This window comes from Callorhinchus milii, unplaced genomic scaffold (assembly GCF_018977255.1).
Source record: "Callorhinchus milii isolate IMCB2004 unplaced genomic scaffold, IMCB_Cmil_1.0 Scaffold12, whole genome shotgun sequence".
Classification (NCBI taxonomy): Eukaryota; Metazoa; Chordata; class Chondrichthyes; order Chimaeriformes; family Callorhinchidae; genus Callorhinchus; species Callorhinchus milii.
In genome coordinates, this window is record NW_024704753.1 from 7411610 (window position 1) to 7433196 (window position 21587).

Consider the following 21587-nt stretch of genomic DNA (forward strand, 5'->3'; position numbering starts at 1 on the left):
TAAGAGTTTATGTAATAGCTTGAGATTATTTCACTTTAATCTTGAATTGATATTTGTTTTGAAGTAGAAATCTTTTTACTTCATTTTATATGAAAAATATCCATTTGTCTACAGAATACAGCCAGTACACTTCCTATGAATCCTATGAAGTGCTTTGAGATGTCCTTCTGATTTGAAGGTCTCTTTACCAAATACAAGGATTGTTATTATTTGTATTAGGTTTTTTAAATGTCTCTCACCCTCATTGTACAAAATAGAATCCACTCTTTGTGTTATCTTCTGTTGACATGATACTTGTTTCTTGTCCATTCTTACTGTTACACATTCCGATTGCATAATCAGACCACTCATAGCTGAAGTAGTCACTGTAGGATATCAGAGCTCTCATGGCTCTTTTCAGACTGTGTGCTCTCTTCTTTTAAATTGAAGTGCTGTTGTCTTAAAGGCAACAAATTACATCTAAAATAACGATCAACTACAAATCAGTCATCAATCAATCATTAAAAATGCCTTCTACCATATTTATTCTAAATGAGATCAAAGAGTGACTTCACACAGCAGAAAAGTCACACGTGTCTCATACAATGTGGTCCTACAGTCAACATGGCTGGAGTTAAATTCCAGTAGAATTATCATGATATATTTTTGTACATTTATCTCTTCCAGTATTGTATTCCAATATATTGTATTCTTCAATCTGAGGGTAGAACAGTCCACAAAAAAAACATCTTGAATGCTGCCCATGCCTTTCCATGTTAATGGACCAGGAAATACACCCAAGTAGTGCAGAGTCCTGCCATTCCTTAGTTGGGCAACCAAATATAGACGGGAAAGTTCAGCTTCTATGATAAACATAAAATCTATTCTCAATTAATGTAGTTACAATGCTTTATAGTTTAATGTTCTATTAGATTTTACAGTATTTGAGGTTAACCCAGCTTGATCTAACTTTGCTATATACGTTTAATTTCAGTGATCCAGAAAGACAATTGATCCCATTCTGTGTTTACTTTAATATATTAACCTTTACTTAATTTACTTCTCAACCAAACAATTGAGAAGCATAAAGACCTAAAACTATAGTTGTAAGTCTAGCTCACTTAACTGCAGTCAGAAAGCATGACTAAGTGCTGTTAGGCTGTGTTGATTAATAGGTATGAACTGTTTTTCCCCTCAGCTATTTCATTTAGAATATTCCTAACTTCTTGGCTTTCTCCTTTTCCCTCATGGTACAGTATATAAGAATCATAAAGACACAAATCGTATTTTACTCAGAAATGTAAATATAGTAGTCATATAACACCATTCAATTAAATAAAGAGCTGCCGGTTTGGGGATGAGTACACAGAAGATGATATATACTTTGGAATGAAATCCGTTTTCTCTTCCTTGATGAACGATCTCCTTGAAATTCACGACAAAATCATATCATAGAATCATAGAATTATACAGCACAGAAGAAGGAGTGTACTCCCTATACCCAAGTCCAGGTCATTTATTAAAGATCAAGCGCAGTCATCCTAATACCAACTCCTGGGGAACACCACTGCACACTTCCCTCCAGTCAGAAAAACAACCGTTCACCATCATTCTCTGCTTTCTGTCTCCAAGCCAGTTCTGTATCCATGCTGCCACTGTCCCTTTAATACCGTGGGCTTCTATTTTGCTTGCAAGTCTCTTATGTGGCACTTTATCAAACGCTTTTTGAAAATCTATATATACTACATCAACTGCACTACATCCATCCACCCTCTCCCATTACTTCATCAAAAATCTCTATCAGGTTTGTTAGACACAATTTGCCTTTAACAAACCCTTTATTAACCCATATTTTTCTAAGTGAAAATTTATTTTGTCCCAGATAATAGTCTAGAAGTTTCCCCACCACTGACGTTAGGCTAACTGGCCTGTAGTTCCCGGGTTTATCCTCCTGCCCTTTTTGTACAGGGGAGTAACATTGGCAACCGTTTAGTCCTCTGGCACCACCCCGGTGTCCAAGGAGGATTGAAAGATTGTGGTCGGAGCCTCTGCTATTTCCACCCTTACTTCCCTCAGTAACCTAGGATGCATCCTGTCCGGACCCCCAGGTGATTTATCTACATTGAGCGCCATCAATCTATTTAGTACCTCATCTCTGTTTATTCTTATCTTATCCAATTTCTCCACCCTCTCCTCTGATACTGTAACATTGGCTGCATCCTTTTTTGTGAAGAAAGATGCAAAGTACTCATTCAGTATGTCAGCCATGCCCTCTGCCTCCACAAGAAGGTTTCCTCTTTGGTCCCTAATTGGCCTCACCCTACCTTTGACTAACTTTTTTTGCTTATAAAATTCCTTAGGGTTCCCTTTTATGTTACCCACGAATCTTTTCTCATACAATGTCTTTACCCCTCTTATTTACCTTTTCAATTCTCCTCTGTACTTTCTATATTCTATTTCATTATCTTCTGTATTTTGGACCTGATATTTATCATAAGCCTCCTTTTTCTGTTTTATTTTAATCCCAATTTCCTTACTCATCCAGGGAAGTCTGGATGCCTTACCTTTCCTCTTTGTGGGAATGTATTTGTTCTGTCCCTAAACTATCTCCTCATTGCTCATTAGCTGTTTTACCTGCCAATCTTTCTTTCCAGTCCACCTTGGCTCGGTCTTTTTTTAACTCACTGAAATTAGCCCTCTTCCTGTTGAGTATCTTCACCTTTGATTGTTCCTTGTCCCTTTCCATAAGTAATCTAAACCTAATGATGTTGTGATCACTGTTGTCCAGATGTTCTCCTGAAACCTGCTCTACTTGCCCCACTTCATTCCCCAGAACTAGATCCAGCACTGCTTCCTTCCTCGTTGGGCTGGAAACATACTGATCCAGGAAGTTATCCTGCACACATTCCAGGAATCCTTCCCCACTCCTTGCCGTTTACACTGTTATTTTGCCAGTCTATGTTAGGATAATTGAAGTCCCCCATTATCACTTTGTTTTGCATCTTTCTGAAATCTGCTTGCAGATTTGCTTGTCTATTTCCTTCCCACTAAATGGTGGACTGTAGTATACACCTAACAGAGTAACAGCTCCTTTTCTGCTCCTTAACTCTAACCAAATTGATTCTGTTTTGGTGCCCTCTAGCACATCGTCCCTTTCCAGGGCCGTAACTTTGTCTTTAATCAATATTGCTACCCCCCCCACTCCTTTTTTTGCTTCCCTATCCCCCCTCAATACTGTAGCCAGGAATATTCAATTCCCAATCCTGCCCTTGTTTGAGCCAGGTCTCCGTATTGCCACTACATCATAACCCGATGTGGCAACTTGAGCCTCAGCTCACCAATCTTATTTGTCACACTCTGTGCATTTATGCACATGCACTCCAAGACTGACTAAGTCTGTTCTGCATTTCCCCCCTGTTTAATCCCTCCTTTTTCTGGACTACTCCTTATTGCATTTCTATTTGTTTCTCCCAGTCCTCTATGTAACTTGTTTGTCCTCTCTGATGCTACATCCTGATTCCCTTCCCCCCTCGAAATTAGTTTAAACTCTTCCCCACAGCACTAGTTAACTTCCCTGTGAGGTCATTGGTCCCAGCCCTATTCAGTGGTAAGCCATCCACCTTGTGCGGGTCCCTCCTGCCCCAGAACTGGTCCCAGTGTTCCAAGAACCTGAAGCCCTCCTTTCTGTACTATTTCTCCAGCCATGCATTTGTGTGTTTGATCCTGCTGTTTTGATACTTGCATGAGACACTGGGAGTAATCCAGAGATCATCACCTTTGAGATCCTACTCTTTAGCTTTTTACCCATGTCATGGATCCCAACATGGATCATGACTTCTGCATGTATCCCTCCCCCCAGTAGAATGTTATGCACCCGTTACGTGATGTCTTCAACCCTGGCAGCAGGGAGGCAACAAATAATGCGAGAGTCACCCATTTGGTTGCAGAATCTCCTGTCTACTCCTTTTGCTGTTGGGTCCCCAATGACAACTGCATTGACACTCTTTCCTGACCCCCTTGTGTATCCATTTGCTTTTGAATCCTCTCCCCAGAGGTTTCACCCTTTGTACAGAGAACCAGTTTCTGAGTGCCATACTCTAAGGGAATTTCTGCACTGCCCGTCCCCTCTTCCTACCATGCCAGATTGTCACCCACTCACTCTCCTTCCGATGAACCCTCTGTGGCTGTGGGGTGACTACCTCCTGAATCATTCGATCCATGAACTCTTCAGCCTCCAGAATGCTATGCAGTGACTCCAGCCTCTCCTCAAGCTCAAACCCTGAGTTCAACCTCGAGCAGCTGGAGGCACTTCCTTCACACGTGTTTGTCCAGGACACACAAAGCATCCTAGAGTTCCCTTATGGCACACATTGTGCGCGCAACCGATCTCAGCTGCCCTGCCATATTTCCAGACATTATTTATATTATTTTAATATAAATACTATATATTTTACAATTATGCACCTCTTGCCCCTTCTGCACCTCTTTCCCACTCTCATCTGCACAAAATTCCCACTCTGTTCCGTCCTCACTCATTTATGTGCTTGCTCTGCTGGGCTCTCTGCTCGAGTCTTTGTTTCAAAGATGAGATTTGTTTTTCTTTTATGCATTGTGCTCATCTGAGCAAAGATTGGACCTTGTTGTATAGTGAGAAAGGGAGATAATTACTTTCTGCAGGGCAACACTTTGAATGCAAAACTTTATGGTGAAGATTAGGGTAAAGTTAGAGCAGTGCTTTGTAACCGGTTCCTTAATTAACACAATGAACAGGTTATGAAAAGCAACAAACTTTGTGCTCTACATCTAATCTGCTCTACTTCTGTGAATCTCAAAACATTTTCTTGTATTAATGAAACTCATTGAGATTCGCGATTTTATAATGTTTCCAAACAAACTCTAGCTTTCGAGTTTTGCATTAAAAATGACATTGTGTAGTTAAACACATTTAAGTGGCCAATAGACTGACTTTCACATGTACTTACCATCATTCTGAAGAGTATTGTCCATAAATACACCTTCATGAAATTTACATGTAATGAGGTGTGCATGATTCTGGGTAAACATTGTTGTACGTTTATGTTTTGTGTAATTTTGCTGAGCATTGAATTAATTGTAGGTCAGTGTTAGATGGTAGGCAAGTAGATATACAGCTGGGGATAAGTGGGGACCAATGCACCAGATGTGCTCCATAATGACTACACAGTCAGTTTTGGTGCCTATCACTTTCACCGTCTGGTTTCAAAGTGTTTTTCTCTGCATTGGCCTAAACGTTGCACTGTGCTAATTGGAGCTGTCAATTTGATTGATGTCTTGATAGGAAGAAGTCAAAGAGATTGATGAAATGCCACTCAGTGAGCTCAAATTCAAACTGAAAAAGAAATTATGATCCAAAATTCTTAATTGACTGATTAGGGGGCTAATATGCTTTCTGGAATCAATGGTACACTTAACTTGAAATGTTCCTTGTGTTTTTATGAAGCTTAGATTTTTCTCACAGAAACAGTACATGCACTGAGTAAGCCACGAGAGCAATCTATATTGCCTATACAATTTATGGTCCTTTAATTTATGTGAGATAAAAATGTAATTGCAATGGAATTAGAAAACTTTACTTCAGCGTTCTAACATAAGTGAAGTGCCAAATCTGATTCCATTTATGTGAGTAGACTTTGATGCTTATGTTATTGAGTGGACTGGGAGGAGAAAGAAGATATATAGGGAAATAGAAATGTGCAGCAAAGAAAGCCAACTTTTTCACTCACACTTTGCTGTTCTTTAAAAGTTTTGTTTTCAAGATTTAGTGCGTCCGATTAATTTCTCATTTTCTTCCCGTTGGGATATGCCTCTGCTCTAGGTTCCCAGGCACTGGTTGCTCTCTGGGAACCACCCAAATGTCCATTAGTCATGTCATGTGTGAGCCTTGGCATTGAGTGTCAGCCTGACCTCTTCCCATTTGGATGCTACACAGGCACCCTACCAGTAGAGACTGCTGAGCAGGGGGTGAGAAGGATGAACCCTTTCTGCTGTAATTCTTCCTTGAAACTTTGTGGATTTCTTTTATACTGCATTTAACATCTCATTGGCACAGTTCAAATCAGTGCTAAAAGTACTGAAACCATCTCTTGGGGATGATTCCAGAAACCATTCAGTCCTGCTTGGTACAGCACACATTGGATCTTACTTCAGGCAATTGATATGTGTCAGCCTGGCTCAGTGGTCGCATTCTCGCATCTGAGTCAGATGATTGTGGATTTAAACCCGATATCAGGACTCAGAATAAGATAGTCTAAGATGACACTCCAATGCACTGCTGGGGGAATGTTGCATTGTCAGAGGTCCAGTCTTTCAGATAAGATGTTAAACCGAGGTCCCGTCATGCTGTTCAGATGGACATTAAAGATCCCATGAATTCAAAAAGAGAAGGGAGTTTCTCCCAGTGTCCTGGCCAACAAATTCCCTAAATAAAATCGCTAAATATATTCAGTAAATGGTCACAAATCATAGATGAATCCTGTTTTTTCCCCACTATTGCTAATGAATGTCCTTCATCACGTACACATATTCTTGTTCCAATATGAATTCTCTTGCAAGTTTCTACATTAAAATCCATCTGCTATTTTGTTTGTTTCAGACCATCTGCTACATTGATCCAGAGCTCTCTGAATGTTAATCTTCTTTATATTTCCCAACTGGCTGCAAATCTTAGTATTATCATATAATTTTACAATATTTATAAAATATTTGAAGCACGCACCTCCAAGTAATTTCAAAGTGTAGGAACAGAACATCCAGAAACACCCCAGTTGAACTCTACCAGTCACTGTCCCCAGATAGATTTTCCATTTATCAACACCTTCTGGTATCCTGTTGGTAAAACACTCTTTAATCCATCCAGCTAATTCACCATTATTTCTTTGATCCTCAACCTTTAAAAGCCTCGCATGTGGAACTCTCCCAAATTATTTCTGAAAATAAGTAAATTATATCTGACACTCAGGACTGATTCTTCACTTCTTGGGAAATTTACCGAGCTTAGTGGCAAATGCGTTTATTTACACACACTGCTCTGCTTGTCAGTAAATTGAAGGACCTTGGTGTTGGGCACTCGTAATGGGAAAATGCCATTGCCAGCTCATTGTGCCAAGGCCAGTAAATTTATCGACAAGGATGAGTCAGGCCTCACTGCCGAGGGGACGTGTGAAAAATGGTCACTCGGGCAAAGGCACAGGAGCCATTAGGGCCATGAGCCAGCATGCCTCAGTGTCCTCAGATGACTCAGGAGTTGGCAAAAAGAAAATAACATCCTGTAACATTACGCTGCAGTCTTTTTATGAGGGCATAAACTGTTGAGAATACTGCAGTCATATAAATCCATTTTTTTTCAGGGTCAATGTCAGTATGCATTTATAATCCTTCTGATAATTGCAATTGCATGCCAACTTTACTTATATTCTAATAAATAATGTCATTCTTAGCACAAACTCGGACAAGAAACCCTGTGTTTGCTGATAAATAGCTCATGTTGCTCATTGATTTCCTCAGGCTCATTCTTTTGTGTGTTCTCTGGTCTATCAGTCATTGACTTCTATTTTACAGGTAGAATATGTTAGCTGGTGGCACAAAATTATTCCTAAAGATGTAAATAAATTTTAAAATGAGGAGAGTAACAGTGGTAGGTGTTGCAGAGGGACGAAAAGGGCATGTACTAAACTACATAGCGCACTGACCAGAGAACTTAATTATAACTCATTGAAAAGAGCTGCTTTTAAAACAAATTGTCAAATCAGCCCCTAGACAAATCACCATGCCATAAATTGATGCTTTATAATAATAATCCTGTCATTTGATAGAGCATCTTATTTCATCATCAAGAGGTCTCAAAGCGCTTTACAAGACTCAGAGAAACTTCTCATTTTTCAAATTGTGGCATAGGATCTTTAATATTTGCCCAAACAGACAGACGGGACCTCAGTTTAATAACTCATCCAAAGAACATCTCCAACAACGCAGCACATCCCCAGCACTGATTGAAGTATCAACCGAGAGTCAAGACTATGAGCTATCTCAAAGTTCCGATGTGGGCTTGAACCCACAACCTTCATGACTCAGAGGCGAGAGTGCTACCAACTGAGCCAAGCTGACACACAACTCTGATTTACGCTCTGATGCAGTGTAAAGCATTTTTAGAGATTTTTGCAAAACAACATGAAAAGAATAAGAATTCAATGTTATGTTGTTACAATTGGTTTAATACAAACTAACATGAAAGATGATTTGAGTATGTCTTCACATGAAAACAAGGTAACTATACCTTCCGTTCTCTTATTTTTTTTGAAAACCTGGACAAGTTTTTGCTGTGTGGACATGAGTGGTAACATTCTGTGCTTCAACCTCTGGCGAGTCGGCTGCAAGACAAACTAATCTGTTTATTTTGCTATAAATTTAGGCTTTTCCTCACACGTTAATCAACAGTTAAATAATTCTAAAACTGAATCCTGAATTCTGTGGTATATACTTGCAAAATTTTTTAAAAAATGTCTTGTTGGCTCAATTCTCATGCACAGGCATAATAACATCATTGATCATTTTGCCTCTCCGATGTAAAACATGCTTAGACATTGTCTCGGGAATAGTTTGTGCTTCCTGAAATCACAGCAGGCAGCCCTATGTATAGCGATTACCCTATTTACAGTATTCAAGCACTCCGGACACTACCTCGAGTGAAGGGCACTATATAAATGCAAGATGTTGTTGTTGTTCAATAATACACACATTTTATTAGGGATTTGTGAACCTGACAGTGCAGGAACTTTGTGTTTCTGTAAAGGAACAAAGACAAATTAGTGGATGCACATTTAATGAATTCCTAAATAGTATGTAAAGCTAGATGTTGGGTTGGCTAACATACATATAGTTTCCTTGAGCTCATGTTTGAAGACATTATATCTTACAGATTTAGGTCATTCCATCTTTGATCTTCCTTCTTTTCTAACCTTTTAAGCTTGTGCTTCAGATAAAGGTCTATCACATTGAATTTAGAGCAAACATTCATGCCTATTGTATTGTATCAACGTAACGGTCAGAAAACGAGAGTAGCAGAGTTGAAAGCATAAATGATGGCTTCAATTTCCTGCAAATGGAAGTAAAAGAAATTTCAACAAATTCTTTTTTGTTGATTTTTGTTTAAATCACTGAATGATCACTAACACGTTATCTCATGCCAGCAGAGATTCCAGCACCTTGGGACGTCCTCCCGACGTGAAAGGCACTATACAAATGTAATCTTGTTGTTGTTGAATCAATAACATAGGAAAGATTCCACCAATAGGATACTATCATTTCATAATTATTTAAGAGTTCAACCACACATCAAGGAGTGATATTGTTCAGTTCTAATGGTGGTTGTTTATCCGGCTTAAATAAGTGACCCCTCCTAAGAAACTTGAATCCATTAACAGACTGAAGATTCAAGCCAATAGATCCATTTTAAATTGATTGTTATAAAAGCACTTGAATGTGTTATTGCCTAATAATTCAGTCTTCCAGTATCTTAGATACTGCATGCTTGCAATGCAGATTTATTTTGATCTATTCTGAATTTCTTGGGTTCTCTAGCAAAAGATAGCAATTATCCACTATCCTGATAGTGGATAATTGCATTAATGACTCTGGTGGAAAAATAGTTTTACAGAAATCTGCTGCTGCTCTTTGTAAACTAAAACAACTGCCCTAGGAGATACATGGAAAGTTACAAGCAGCCTCTAAGACTGAGAGAAATGTCCTCCCTGTTGAAAGTCGTTGGTGAAGGAAAAGCATTGAAATATTAATGTTTATCTGTATCCTGAACTACCATTATGGTGAATAAATGTTTCTTCATGATGCAGTAAAGTGAAAATGTGAATACGAATATTTTGGAAAATGGGAATGGAAAAATTCTTGCAAATTCTCTGATGTATAATTAAGGCACCCGCTGTAGGATTCAGCAATGATGGAAGGCTGAGTTCATTATTGCTCTATTCAAGAATAGAAAATGGTGGTATTTTTCTTTAGAGGCTTTCAGTATCAGTGAAAAAAGTCCTTATTTCTTAGAAAAATTATTCTATTTTCTCGTTTCTTTTATCAGGCAGTGACTCAGTGAACCCTTTCTGGAGTTTTGAAACTACAGATTTGAGATGCTGAGGTTCAAGCCAAATTTATCGACTTATCCTACATATTGATGTACACCAGGAAATGACTGCAAACAGTTAGTCCATCCATGTGGAAAATAGCCTTTATAACACACAGAAAATGAAAAGCTTTATGAATCATAAATGCTTGGGTAGCAACAGATACTATAACAAAGAAAATCTATTGCTGTTTCTCAAAAAGGCAGTCATGAGAACATGGTTTATGGTCCTTGGAAAATTCTTATTTTAACATCTGTATTTTATCCCAAATACAATTGGCATTTGGTCAAGCAAAGTTCAGTTAGTCAGGGCAGGAATCATTGTCAGCAAAAGACTGAATGCTATCTTGGTGTATTGTTATAAGTACACAACCTTTAATTTGGGTGGGGTGGGGGAGTCCTGTAGCTCAGTGGTTAGAGCACTCGCCTCGCAAGCGAGAAACCTGGGTTTGATTCCCGGCAGGACGAAACCTTGGGTAAGTTTCCTTACTCCACAATTCCTCAATAAAAAAATAATAAATTGGTCACTTCAATCCACAACTGTTTGTGGGATGCTGCTGTGTGCAATTGGCTTCCGCGTTTCTCCCACAAATATACAGTCAATTCACTTTACAGTATATTCTGTGAAGCGCTTTGAGATGTTTTGAAGATGTGAAAAGTGCTATATGAAATCAAAGGATTATTATTATTATTAACCAGCTAGCATTATTGCCCACTCCTCTACCCACCCACTTCACTCAGATGGCTCCAGCCTTCTGCATGTCCCTTGTCCCCTCTGCTCCATCATCGGCGGCTGTGCTTTCAGGCAACGTGCTTCAGTAAATCCTTCCACCTTGCCTGTCTTCAGTTGAAGATGTTCCTCTTTGATTGTTCCTGCAGCCACCCCCACCCCCACCCCCACATTGAGTATCAAGCTCCTCCATTGCTAAGCGCTCTGAGACACTACTCCACGTGAAGTTAAATAAATAAAATATCAATATAATAAAATATAAATGCAAGTTATTGTTGTTGGTGTCCATTAAAAAAAAACCTGCTTCTGTTTCAAATAGAGGTTCAAACCTAGGTTTAAAATGATTTTTTTATTGCATTTACAGCTTGATAACCCAGATGAGCAGGCAGCTCAGATCAGGCGGGAGCTGGATGGGCGACTCCAAATGGCAGATCAAATAGCGCGGGTGAGTAAAACCATACAAAACACTGAAAGGATTCTATTGCGTTCCCTTCCCCAGAGTTTGTTGCACCTATTCACTTTAACCCAGGTCTGTGAAATCGCAACTTTCATCAGTTGAATTTCTATGAAATATTTTCAGAAAAACTTGAAGTGTTGATCTCTGAATTTTAAAGAGAACATGTAATGGCCGTTTGTAATTTCAATTCTCTACATCTGTTCGTGGAAAATGAATACAAGTGATTATTGCCCATTGGTATTATGTGGAGTGAACAATCATCACTGCAATGAGTTATATCGCTTTGTAGAGGTTTTTTTCCCCCCCCCTGAATTGTCAAAGAGTTATTTCTTTGAACAGTGTCCAGTGAGCAAACTGCCAGCACATCATGGTTCCCAAGACAGCCAGTGGAAAGAATGCATTCTATGAAATATAAAAAGCAATTATTACGTAAGCTTTTTGTTTGGCATCCATCTCTTTTCTTTATCTGACTATGTTCCACTTTCAAACCAACAATAACAAAATTATATTTATAGAGCGCCTTTCACGTCGGGAAGGCGTCCCAAACTAAATATAAATGGCCCATACACATACCTTTTAAAATCAGTCGACTTACAAGAGATGCCAGTTCCATTAGAATTCAAAGAAGAATTTAATTAATTTTTTTCATGATCTCTGAAAAAGGTAGTCGTTGATTTCTGGGATCACTTTTAGCATTGTTCAGGATAGCACTCCTAAAACATGCCTGACTATATGGCAGATTTTTGCTTAGGATTCAGCTGTGAGCATTTGTGACATTTTCTTCCATGAACATTGACATTGTGTTATCCCCAAATTGGTCGATCTGCACTGGGAGTTCCCACAATCCTCGTAAAAATAGTGGGTTTCCACAATCCTTGTGTCTTTACTGGTCCTCATTTATAACATGTGGTATAGGCTACACTACTTGCCTTAAAGTAAAATTCAAAAGCCATTCAGTTTAAATCACGTGATTGAACCAGAGAAACTTGCATCCAACATACTTCTCAAAGTCAGCTAAGAAACAAAATGGAATAAAGCTGTGCCCATGCACTCAACTTGTATATATTATTTAGGGCATCACATGCCAGAATGTGTGTCAAGTGCACAAAGTACCTTGAGGTAGAACTTGAAATAGCACAAGCTTCAGTCTCACAGTTTATAGCAGGATCACAGGGCTTGATACATTATCCCACATATTCTACCACTGTTTGTAATCTCACTGTAGAGGGGTGGACACGTGCTAATTTTGAAATAGTGGCTGGTGCGGCACAGCACATAGCGTCTACAAAGCACCTACATAGTACCCCTTTCATCAACTGGTTTTGACTGTAGCTAATATGTCATATCTCATTCAATAAATATCAGTTGGTACAAACTTAATATCTTCACAACTAAAGCCATTTCATGTTGTAAATTGATCAGCAGTATTCACAAACCAAATTTGTTGCATTAATTGTTTAAGAATATCAGATTGTGAAATTTGAGGTTCCAGAGCCCAAATTGGTAAAGTTTGAGGGGGTTGAGGGGGGGCTTTTATTAGATGAGTGACTTAGTATTTGCACTGGCAGCAAATTTCACAATCTGATATTCGCAAACGCTGTTGATACAACAGAATACAAGTTTGAGAATAGCTTGTTTGTGTAATAAGCTGGCGTGAGAACTGGCCTTGTCACAGAGTTAATAGTTACATGCTGGTGCACAAATACTGAAAAGCACCTGGGTCAGCAGTAAAAGGTTAAGTGTTCTTGCCTTCTTCACAGCTTGTCCTGCTACACAAAGCAATGTAAGCCCATTTTAGAGAAAATTAATCTTTGTCTGTGGAAAGAAAATACACCTGTTAAATATTTACATTATGTATAGCATGAAGACACTGTGTTATGCTCCCATGCTAAATTACTATTTTTACAAGAGTTATAATTAAATTGTTATAATTGGAAAAAGTTAATGTTATCAGCAAGGGTTACCCTCATGGGAATATTTCTTATTATAAGTTTGGATTTCAAATTCAGATTCTGCACAAAAATGTACCATGAGGGTAGATGTAAAACTCATTAGCTATAATCGCTTAAGGAAATTTTCCGCATTCTCAATCTGCAAATGAGATAAACTCTGCAAAATATGTATTGGAAAATTTGCTGAACTGTTATACTGTTAAACTGTTAACAGGGAGAAAGGTCACAAGTGTTTTATGGGGTGTTTAGTGGGGCACATAATGAAAGTCATGTTGGTGTACAGAATCATTTAGTGACTGACATTCATATCAAAGTGACATATAAGCTTCAATGATATTTCAATCAACATTTTAAGGAAGGTATATGAGCCTTTGAAGGGACACAAAATGTCATCAAATTTAACCTTTCTATCTTTGAGCCTGAAGGATAAGTGTTCATTGTAAGTAATCTCCAGCTACCTTAGCAACCATATTGAGTGTCCAATCTTTGTTCCAATGTTGAATTAATGTTTACAGCCAGTAAAAAGCCTGCCAGGTAGAAACATGCCTTCAATCTAGAACCTGTTATATTGTTGGTTGCTCTCCTAAGGGAGCCTGAGCTGGGAATGTGCCAAACATCATTATGAGTATGTTCAATAATTCAGCAGACACTCTATCCTAGAAGTTCTTAGCAGTGTGAAATTCCTAAGGTATTCCTAAAGAACATTTCCTTTACCTCTTTCTACCTTAGATATATTTTAATATTTTAATTTGCCCCACATTAAAGAATCTGACTAAAATTTGTACCTTCCCAAAGAATCAGTATGTGGGCGTTGGTTGCAGTTTTTAGTTCATCTAATACTTTGTCACCTGTTGTCGCTTCCCCAGGTCTGAGTATGGATTTGGGTAACTTTATTAGCACTGTTTAGACCAATAAAAATGATCCCCAACCATACTCCTCTTAATATTATAGATATTTTGGGACATTCTGCCCATTGTGCCTGTGCCAGCTCTGTACGAGCTACTCATTTAGTCCCACATCCCTGCCCTAGTTATGAGTAATCAATTTATGTATGTAATGCAAATAATAAACAAGACAGATTTACAAGGGGTATGATTTCGTCCTCATTTTCCTCTTGTGTTGTGTTAGGTGGTAAATCTACTCAAGGAATCTCAGGGATGTGAATGCCTTTAGGATACTCGCAACATGTGATGATCCCTACTCACCCACCCCCCCCACCAATATACACCACTTCAATATTCTGCTATTTTACTGCCATCAGTTTCAGGACTGCCTTATTAGTGAGTGAAAAAAAACTTTTCTCAAATGCAGTGCATCGCTTCTTATGCTTTGGATTTTCGTTGCAGCACATTTGCGTTCTGGCATGGAGGGCGCTATATAAATCCAAGTTGTTGATGTTGTTGTTATTGTTTCAGTTCAATATAAAATTAAAAAATAAGCACAGCGATTTAGACTTGTGTCAAATCCTCACTTCTAATTTTAGATCAGCTACAGCAAGGTCTCCAGTAACAAGTGGCCATGCACATTGCCTATTCCTTTCCTTTAAAACATAACTTTGTTATGTATAAATTCTGTCAGAGCCTGTCAGTAAGGCAAAAGGGTTCAGTTGCCATCAGCAGATCAGTAAACCTTCATTATTAAAAGTGACATTTCTGAAAACCAAGGAGAATACGTAAGATCACAAGTTATCCTCTTCTCGCTCCCAGACTTTCCTCCTGCAAGTTTGCTTCAAGTAACAAACAACCTCAGTTCAAAATCACATAAAATCACCTTGAGAATCCAACTCCAATGGTTAGGTTTTTGTTTCCGGGAAAGAAAGAATTTGTGGAGTCCTGTAGCTCAGTGGTTAGAGCACTTGCCTCGTAAGCAAGAAATCTGGGTTCAATTCACAGCAGGGCAAAATCTTGTGCAAGTTTCTTTACTCCACATGCCTGATAATAATCCTATAAGAAAAAAATAATAAATTGGTCACTTCAATCCATGACTGTTTGTGGGACACTGCTGTGCCAATTGGCTGCCGAGTTTCGCCCACAAATATACAGTCAATTCACTTTACAGTCTATTCTGTGAAGTGCTTTGAGACGTCTCGAAGGCATGAAAAGCGCTATATCAAATGCAAGGATTTTGTTAATTTAAATAAAGGAAAAGTTTGATATATAACAATTCATTCACACAACTGAAAGTGTCCTAGGAATGGAAGTCTTCCAAGCAGATTTCTTTACTTTTTAAAAAAAATTATGTTTATATTTGACAATTTATTTTTTCATGTTTTTGATCGCTGTTAACTTTGTTCTTGCCAAAAGTCGATTGACTAAAATGGAGCTTTAGAAAGTAAAGGTAAGCCCATGTGTCTAGGGAAAGTGGTATCATCGATAAATTTTATTTTGCCTTCCTTTGGTTGAAAGAAAATGAAGTTTGCCCATTTGAGACATGGTAAGGAAAGTTACTTGGATACTAATCAAAGTTCCTTCACAATAAGAGCCATTGTGATTCCCAAGTCAATTGATTCCCTAACATAGTGTAAGTGAAGAAAGAATGAGCAGCATTAATGTAAGGTGAGTAATTCGCCCTTTCATCTGTTTTCTGAAATGAACAGGATGATGGGTCCATAATGTTGCTGTCACTATTTTTGTAGGAGCGCAAGTTTCTGAAGTTCGTATCAAAAGAGATGGAGAACATGTTTATCGAAGAGCTGAAATCATCCGTGAACCTACTGATGGCAAACCTAGAGAGTATGCCTGTGTCCAAAGGTGGCTCTGAATTCAAACTCCAGAAGCTTAAGCGCGGTCATAATACCTCAATAATTGACATGGGAGAAGAGAATGAAAACCAACTCTCTAAATCTGATGTTGTCCTCTCTTTCACACTTGAGGTAAGTAGACGAGCAAACATTTGTCTTCTAATCAGCAAGGTCAAAATGATATGTTTTTTTTAATGATTTTATTTCCCGTTTTTAAGAAGTGCCTAAAAGAAAATCACGTTTTCAGCAGAATGGGCATTTCTTCAGTTTAAAATATTTAACAGGATAGTTAAATAAATTAACAAAACGGTAAGAAATAAAATTTGACTGAACATGTGCATATTTTTCCCCTCTAAGTTTAGGTCTACTTAGCTCCTTAGATCTACCCATGCCAGGTCTCACAGTGGCTAGTGGATGGGTAAATGGCCTATTCCTAGATATTCACAAGATCACAGTATTGGTTTGGATCAAAAAGACCATTCAGCTCATTTTATCTCATCTTTCCAGAATCCCCACATGCTCTGCCTTTAACCACCATTCCTAGCAACCTGTTCCAGTTGTTAATCGCCCTCCGAGAAATAATATCCTGAATTAACATAAAGATGTTTCTTCCCCTCTGCTCCTCAGATGAAATAGGGCGGGGATAGAGCGGGTAAATGGAATTAGGTTAGAAGATCAGCCATGATTAAATGGCGGGGCAGGCTCGAGGGGCCGAATGGCCTACTCTTGCTCCCATTTCTTATGTTCCTATAATATTTTATCTTTTTGAGCCTTTTGATGCTCCTTCAGCCTTCTTTATTTAACTTAGCTACCAATAGGTAACATTGGAAAAGAGATCTGGGTATTTTAGATGCAGCATGGCAAGAATACTCTTAAGAGAGGGTATGATGCAAATAGTCAATTGTTATTTCTTACCACAATTTCCTGTTAAACATGGAAATGCTTGGACCCGCAATTCTGATTTTCCGCTTAACACTAATCACATGGATGGGAGGCAAATTGATTCCTAGGAATCCCCAACCTGAAACACATTCAATACTATTGCAGTCTTAAAGGGATCACAGACGGTATTGAACTGTCACATTGGTGCTGTACTTTTGAGGCTGGGGGATAAGGCACACTATCAATGCTAATGCTAACACTGGACCCACAAATGGAAGCATGTTCCATTTGAACCAATTGAGATCTCACTCCCTAATGTGTACAAAATGTCACCAGAACAAAAGTGAAACACAATTTGAAAAGTTGGATTTGCGTATTGAATAATGGTTTTGTGTTTTAGATAGTGATTATGGAAGTGCAGGGTTTAAAGTCCTTAGCACCAAATCGCATTGTGTACTGTACAATGGAAGTGGAAGGAGGAGAGAAACTGCAAACTGACCAGGCTGAAGCTTCCAAACCAACGTAAGTTCTGTACCTTAGAATCTTGATGGCTCAGCAAAGGCGACTATTCCTAAATGAGAATTTTTTGGAGTTAATAAATGCCTTGTTTTACTTTAAATTAAGGCTGTTTTGAGTTAAGCTCTGCATGTTGTCTTAAGGCGTTCTGACCCTGAAATACACAGGTCTCCATGGACACTTCCTGAAAGATTCAATGAAACAATGGCAGAGTTAATTGAACTGATAAATAGCCTATTTGCAGTCATGGATTAGAACACTGTCTTTACACTTCTGGAACCTGGCTTCTAATCCAGTTTAGACTGATGGGATAAAAGTCTGTTCCCTTTTATGCTTTTGTGGCTGGTGATGGTCGTATGATAAATGACTGTTTCAATTCCTTTCCCAGTGGATATGAATTTGCGATAGAAAACTGCCTTTAAATGTAATTAGCACTATGGGCAACCTGGCACTGAAAATACAGGAGAGTGAATGTGCTCTATGAAAAATATTGGAGAGAGAAGGAATCATGAGGGGCTCTTGTTTACAATGCAGCATGAGCCGCTTTGCCTATTTCAGAAGGGACTGATTTCCCCAGGTACAAAGTGAAATCATCTTCATTCCCAACACTCTGATTCATCAGAAAAAGAAGTTGATACAATGTACAGACAATGCTTGCTATTTGTGTAGCCTTCAGCATTTCACAAACAATCACAAGAGAAGGCTCTTGTGCGATTTGATTTCATCTTTTGAGCCCAGCAACTAGACTACTGTTTACAGCTGTTTCTTAAATGAGTCTAGGCTCTGACCTCAACCATCCTTTGGTAACCTGTTCTAGCTGTTAGATAGCCTTTTTGTAAAGACATATTTCACAAAGTGAACCTATGAGATATTGTCCTGCTTTGTTAGCCTGTCTGAAAGTGGTGTTTACTTCACTGTCCTATTGAGCATCTGATATACCTCCATAAATAACTTCCTCCCTATATAAAATGCAAAGATTATTAACAACCAAAATTTTTACATATTTCAATGCAATTACAAGTGGAACAGTCTTGTGCAAATGACATAAGAAAATCCATTTTGCTTGCCTGAGACTGTGACATAATTCACCTCATGCTGTTTCATCACTAAAAAATATTAAGTCTCTTGCATATGAAATCAGCATGACAAAAATAGCACTTTGATTGGCTATCCTCCATTCCAGGCATCATTGTTAAGATTAGTCTGCTAACAAGATATAAAGTGTTACTCAAGCAGAATCATAAGCTCTTTTCTGCACGCCTTTGCTGTATGCCTGGTGGTAAATACAAAGCAGGTGCAGTGGCATTCTACTGATGAGTTCTTAAATGCATTTTATTATTTTATCATTGCCATTTTCAGAGGTTAAATAAATGGAAGTAATAACAGCCTGCAACTCAGCTTTCCTGTTTGGGCCAATCAATTTTAATGTTACGCTTCTGTTTGTCTACTCTGCTTTCCTTATATGATGCAGTTGACATCAGGGTCTATCCATGTCCTCAAGGTGTATTAACACATGGAAACTACATAGAAAAATACAGCACAGAAGCAGAGCGTTCGGCCCAATCATGCCACATGATTTTTAAACTCCGCACAAAACTACTATCTCCTCTCTTATTCCCAATTCCCTTCTCCCTCATATATACATTAAGTTTTGTCTTCAATATGTTGCTCCATATTATCAAATCCTATTATTTGCTTTGAGGTGTTCATTTTTAGGCAATGCCTGACATGTCACCTATTATACTTTCATTTGCTTAAACAACATTTGTAGAGTAGGTTAGCATATGATGGATTCTTTATGGCATTTCATAGAATCATAGAAATTACAGCAAAGGAGATTATTCATCCCACAGAGCCTATACTGGTGCTAGCTCCTCCACTGGAATTATCTATGCTAATCTCAATTCCCTGCTCTTTCCCCATACTTTTTTGTATGGTTCTTTGTCAAATGTTTATCCAATTCTCTTTTGAATGTTGGCATGGTCTTAGCTTCAATTGTCACTTGTAGCAAAGCATTTCATGCTCTAATAAACACTCTGTGTGAAAATAAATTCTTCCAGCCTCCCTTTTAATTCTTCCAGTGACAATCCTAACCTTATGTCCCCTTTTCAGCAATTTACCAACCAGCAGGATTAATCATATGCTATTTATCCTCTCAGAACCTTTCAGAATTTTGAAGACTTCTATTGAAACACAGTGAAACGCCCATAATACGTTACAACTTCACTGGTAACTCATTTTCACACATTATTCTTTATGTGGAGCAAGCTATTTGCATGCAATTACAATTGAATTCCCAACATTCACCCTTCATTTACAGCAACAACAGCTTGCACTTACATAGTGCCCTCCACGCAGGGTAGCGTCTCAGAGTGCTTAACAGTGGTGGAGCTTGACTTCAGGCCGGACTTGAAAGAGGGGAGAGAGAGGGCAAGGCAGAGGGATTGAGGGAGAGTGTTCCACAGTTTGGGGGTGTGGTGGCTGAAAGCGCTGTTGGGGCGGAGGGTGCGAGGAACGAGCAGGAGGCCAGTGTCAGTCGAGCGGAGGTGCCGGGTGGTGAATTGGGGAGTGAGGAGGTTGGAGAGGTAGGGAGTTGCCAGCGAGTGAATGGATTTGAGCACGAGAGTGAGGATCTTTGGTGATGGGGAGCCAATGGAGCCTGGCCAGAGCTGGTGAGATGTGGGTATGGAGTTTGGTCGGGGTCAGTATGCAGGTGGCAGAGTTTTGAATGAGCTGGATCTTGTGAATGGTGGAGCTGGGGAGACCGGTGAGGAGTGTGTTGGAGTAATGCAGGCGGGAGGTGACAAACACATGCATGAGGGTTTCGGCTGCATTTGGGGTAAAGTATGGTTGGAGGTGAGCAATGTGGCAGAAGTGGAAGAAGGCGGTCCTGGTCAGGGACCGGATGTTGGAGAGGAAGGACAGCAGGGGATTCAACCGGACGCCTAGGTTGCGCACAAGTTCGGTGAGTCCGAGGGACAGCCCAGGGAGGTTGAAGAGTTGAGATCCGCATTTGTACTGCGCTGTGCAAAATAATAAAGCAACCTCAGTAAAGCAATTTGATAGCCCTACGACATACAGTATATTGTATACAGTGGGTCAATTGATTGACCACATTGAAACAAAAAGAGGCTCTTAGAATTAATAATAATCCTTGCATTTGATATAGCACCTGATAATGTTTTCAAGACGTCCCTCTACATAAATATAAATCTTTTTGTATTGTAAGAGTGCTAATTAACTGTATATTTTGTGGGTGAAATGCGGCAGCCCATTGCGCACAGCATTGTCCCACAAACAGTAGTAGATTGAGTGACCAAATTATTGAAGTGACCAATTTATTATTTTTGATTTTTTTTGAAGAAATTATTACACCCGGAAAAGCGATCCGCCAATCAACTAACAACCGGGTTCCTAGTTAGGTAAACAGGGGTGTGTGGAGTAAGGAAACTTGCCCAACATTTCACCTTTATTTGAATGCAATGATTCACTTTTTTTAAAAAAATCAATGCAATTTATTGAAAAACTTGTGGTGTGCCTTAACCCTTTCGCCGGGCATAACAGTTGCATGTGGTTTGGGTTGTGTAATACTCAAGCAGGTACAAAGTGTGGTTGAGATCAGGGTCATCAATATAGCACATGCAGAGGTTAAAGAGATGAGAAAAGTAGGGACTGATGACAGAGAGTAGAACGGATCAAGAGATGAGCCCAAGGAAGAAGTGGATTATCTGGAAACCTATTTATGATGGATAATCATGAATGTTAAGGATTTCAGGGCTGCACAGCACACACATTTTTCTTAATTTATTAACCTTCACAATCCCACTTACCATGCATTTCATTTATAACCTGCGGAAATCGGAAAAGGTTTAGTTTTCTCATTTTCAAAATCATTTATTTCTTGTCATAAAATTAGGACACCATGGAACAAGAAAAGGTCATTCAGATCATCAAGCCCACTTATTCTGTTGATCATGTACAATCTTCCCCATCAGAATTCTCCTGAGGGAAAGATCCACATAAATACTCCCTCATCTCCAGAAGTTATCATTTCCCCCGCCTTATCTGCCCTACCATTTGGTAGGTGAGCTTTCAACCATTATGCCCCAGTTCTCTGGATCTCTATCCTAGAGTCACTTGACTCAGCCCCCCACCCACCCCCATCC

At 39.0% G+C, this 21587-nt stretch overlaps 1 protein-coding gene and 1 non-coding gene across 18 annotated transcripts in view; both read left to right on the forward strand.

Annotated features, from left to right (window-relative positions):
• Positions 1–21587, forward strand: part of cadpsa (Ca2+-dependent activator protein for secretion a) — a 229556-nt gene that overhangs the window by 77509 nt on the left and 130460 nt on the right. For all 17 annotated transcript variants that reach the window (XM_007895168.2, XM_007895169.2, XM_042339419.1 and 14 more), the window contains exons 4-6: positions 11239–11319; positions 15919–16155; positions 17306–17427. In XM_007895168.2, the coding sequence (XP_007893359.1) occupies positions 11239–11319; positions 15919–16155; positions 17306–17427 (440 nt within the window). The remainder of the gene's footprint in view (positions 1–11238; positions 11320–15918; positions 16156–17305; positions 17428–21587) is intronic.
• trnat-cgu lies at positions 15112–15183 on the forward strand. Its single transcript has one exon. It is a non-coding gene; the product is annotated as a tRNA-Thr (tRNA).